The sequence below is a fragment of the Chrysochloris asiatica genome, unplaced genomic scaffold (genome assembly GCF_000296735.1).
Source record: "Chrysochloris asiatica unplaced genomic scaffold, ChrAsi1.0 scaffold00097, whole genome shotgun sequence".
NCBI lineage: Eukaryota > Metazoa > Chordata > Mammalia > Afrosoricida > Chrysochloridae > Chrysochloris > Chrysochloris asiatica.
In genome coordinates this window covers 7,742,524-7,744,578 of record NW_006408615.1, presented here as the reverse complement: position 1 = coordinate 7,744,578, position 2,055 = coordinate 7,742,524, and the positions used below count along the sequence as shown (strand labels likewise).

Genomic DNA, 2,055 nt, shown 5'->3' with positions numbered 1-2,055 from the left:
TGGATGGATGGGTGGGTGGGTGGATGATAGATAGGTGGGTGGGTAGATGGATGGATGATGAGGTATCACTTTTGTTCACAGATTTATTCCTTTGTTCTCTTTTCCTCTCTCTGGGCTACATAGTCCATGTTCCCCATCTCCACTCCACCTGGCCCGTCCTCTGGGCCTGGGCACACAGGGTCATCTATGAAGCTGGAAGGAACAGTATTTCCCAGAAGAGGCCAAATGAGGTTAGGCATACACATCACCCTCTGTTTCTGAGAGGGGCAAGGAGTGAGGAAAGTGTAAGGGCATTGCTGGACCACAAACATTTGTGAGAAAAAAGGGGGAGACTTTGAGCACCTCAACAAAAGTTCATACAGCTAGGATTCAGCAAAGGCAGAAAATACTTTCACCCCTCTGTCCTCCCACAAATGTGACATTGGACCAAATGGATGTCAGAGGTCAAGGTGGCCTGAGGGAGGCTAACCATGGGCACAAGCCTTAGGGAAGTACAGGACAGAGAAAGGCAGACAGAGGAGACTACCACACACCATTCCTATTATTCACCACCCGTCTTTGATAAGGACATCGTGAATGCCTCCCAATTCTATTAAGTGCTCTGCAAACACACCTCTAGGACAGGGCTCAGCCTCATTGACGGCTCCCTGGGCTGATGATTCCTGGGCCCTCTTCACCAGGAAAATTTAGACCCAGGTGCCATGTCTGGGATCAAGGGCAGTGGATATGGACACTGGGTGGAAGACTGGAAGCAAGTCAGTGGCTGGTCCTGCACGGTGCTCTCAGAGCTCCGGGGTGGTCCTGGGTTCTAGGGAGTAGTTTGATGGAGGAGTCAACCCAGGCTGGAGGGGGACTGCTGCCAGGGACTTGGAGAATGGGAGGCTGTAGACAAGGAGAATCCCATTAGTGCTCATTCTGAGAGCCCCTCTCATTCTGGAGGAAGGGAGGGGGCAGTTCTCCCAGCCCTGCTCTGAGGAAGGAACTGACTCCAGGGACAGGCACGGTCAGGGAGGCTGTGCTGAGCTCCCTGTGAGAAAAGAGGCTGCTGTGTACAAAGGGAGGACTGTGGGGCCTCCAGCCAGTGGGCCAGGCAGAGGGCCACCCAGCCCCAGCACTCAGGGACAGGCTCCCACAGGGTCAGAGGGACGTCTGGGATGGCAGTGACTTGGCAAAGCAGTGATAGTGTTTGTGGTTTGTGGGTCCCAGACCCATCTCTGTTACAGTGACAGAGTGACCAGGGAGGAAGTACTGACCAGAGAGGACACAGTGACCAGGGAGGATGTAATGATGGAGAGGGATGGCGTTGTGACCAGGGAAGATGTAGTGACCAGGGAGGATATAGTTACTGGGGAGGACATACTGACCAGGGAGGACATAGTGACCAGGGAGAACATGGTGACCGGGGAGGATTAGTGACTAAGGAGGCCCCTACCAGTCCACCTGCCCTCACCTGACAGCCCTGAGGAGCTGTGTCTTTGTCCTGGAGTACAGCACATGGGCTAAGCTCCTCAGCTGTCCCTGCATCCAGCGCAGATCTGCCGGTGCATCAGGGAGCCATGCCACCACCCTGGAGGACAGGGCTGCGTCAGCTCCTCCTGGCAATCACAGGGAGCCCACCACCCTAAAGGGGCTGCATCCCAGGCACCAGGACCAGAGGAAGTGGTGAGTGTGAGCTTAGCCACAGCAGTTTAACACCAAAAGGGCTCGAAGACGATGTTGAGACCCAGGGAGGTTAAGAGGCCTAACCCAGGCCACACAGTAGCCTGAGCCGCTCTAGCTCCTGAACTTATCCTCAGAGGACGGGCATTGTCTCTGAGGCTCTGGGGCTGGAACAATAGGTCATTTGTCACACAGACTGTGGGTACCAGCCAGGTCACTCATCAGGAACCTCGGCTTCCAATACAGCCGACCCCGGCTCCCTTTCAGCCCTTGCTGCAGACAAGGCAAGCAAGCCTCCAGAACCATAGCCAACTCCAGGGCAGGCAAGAGAGCAGGCAGGCTCCACCCTCCTGGCTCTGCCCTACTTGTGTGCCAGTTGCTTTCGGGTCCTGGTCT

The 2,055-nt window shown here is 55.4% G+C and overlaps 1 protein-coding gene across 1 annotated transcript in view; it reads right to left on the bottom strand.

The window, feature by feature from the left end:
• The window catches only part of LOC102813306 (patatin-like phospholipase domain-containing protein 5-like), a 12,882-nt gene that overhangs the window by 3,092 nt on the left and 7,735 nt on the right, over positions 1-2,055 (bottom strand). Inside the window, exon 8 of the mRNA XM_006866902.1 lies at positions 1,451-1,567. Coding sequence (XP_006866964.1) covers positions 1,451-1,567 — 117 coding nt within the window. The remainder of the gene's footprint in view (positions 1-1,450; positions 1,568-2,055) is intronic.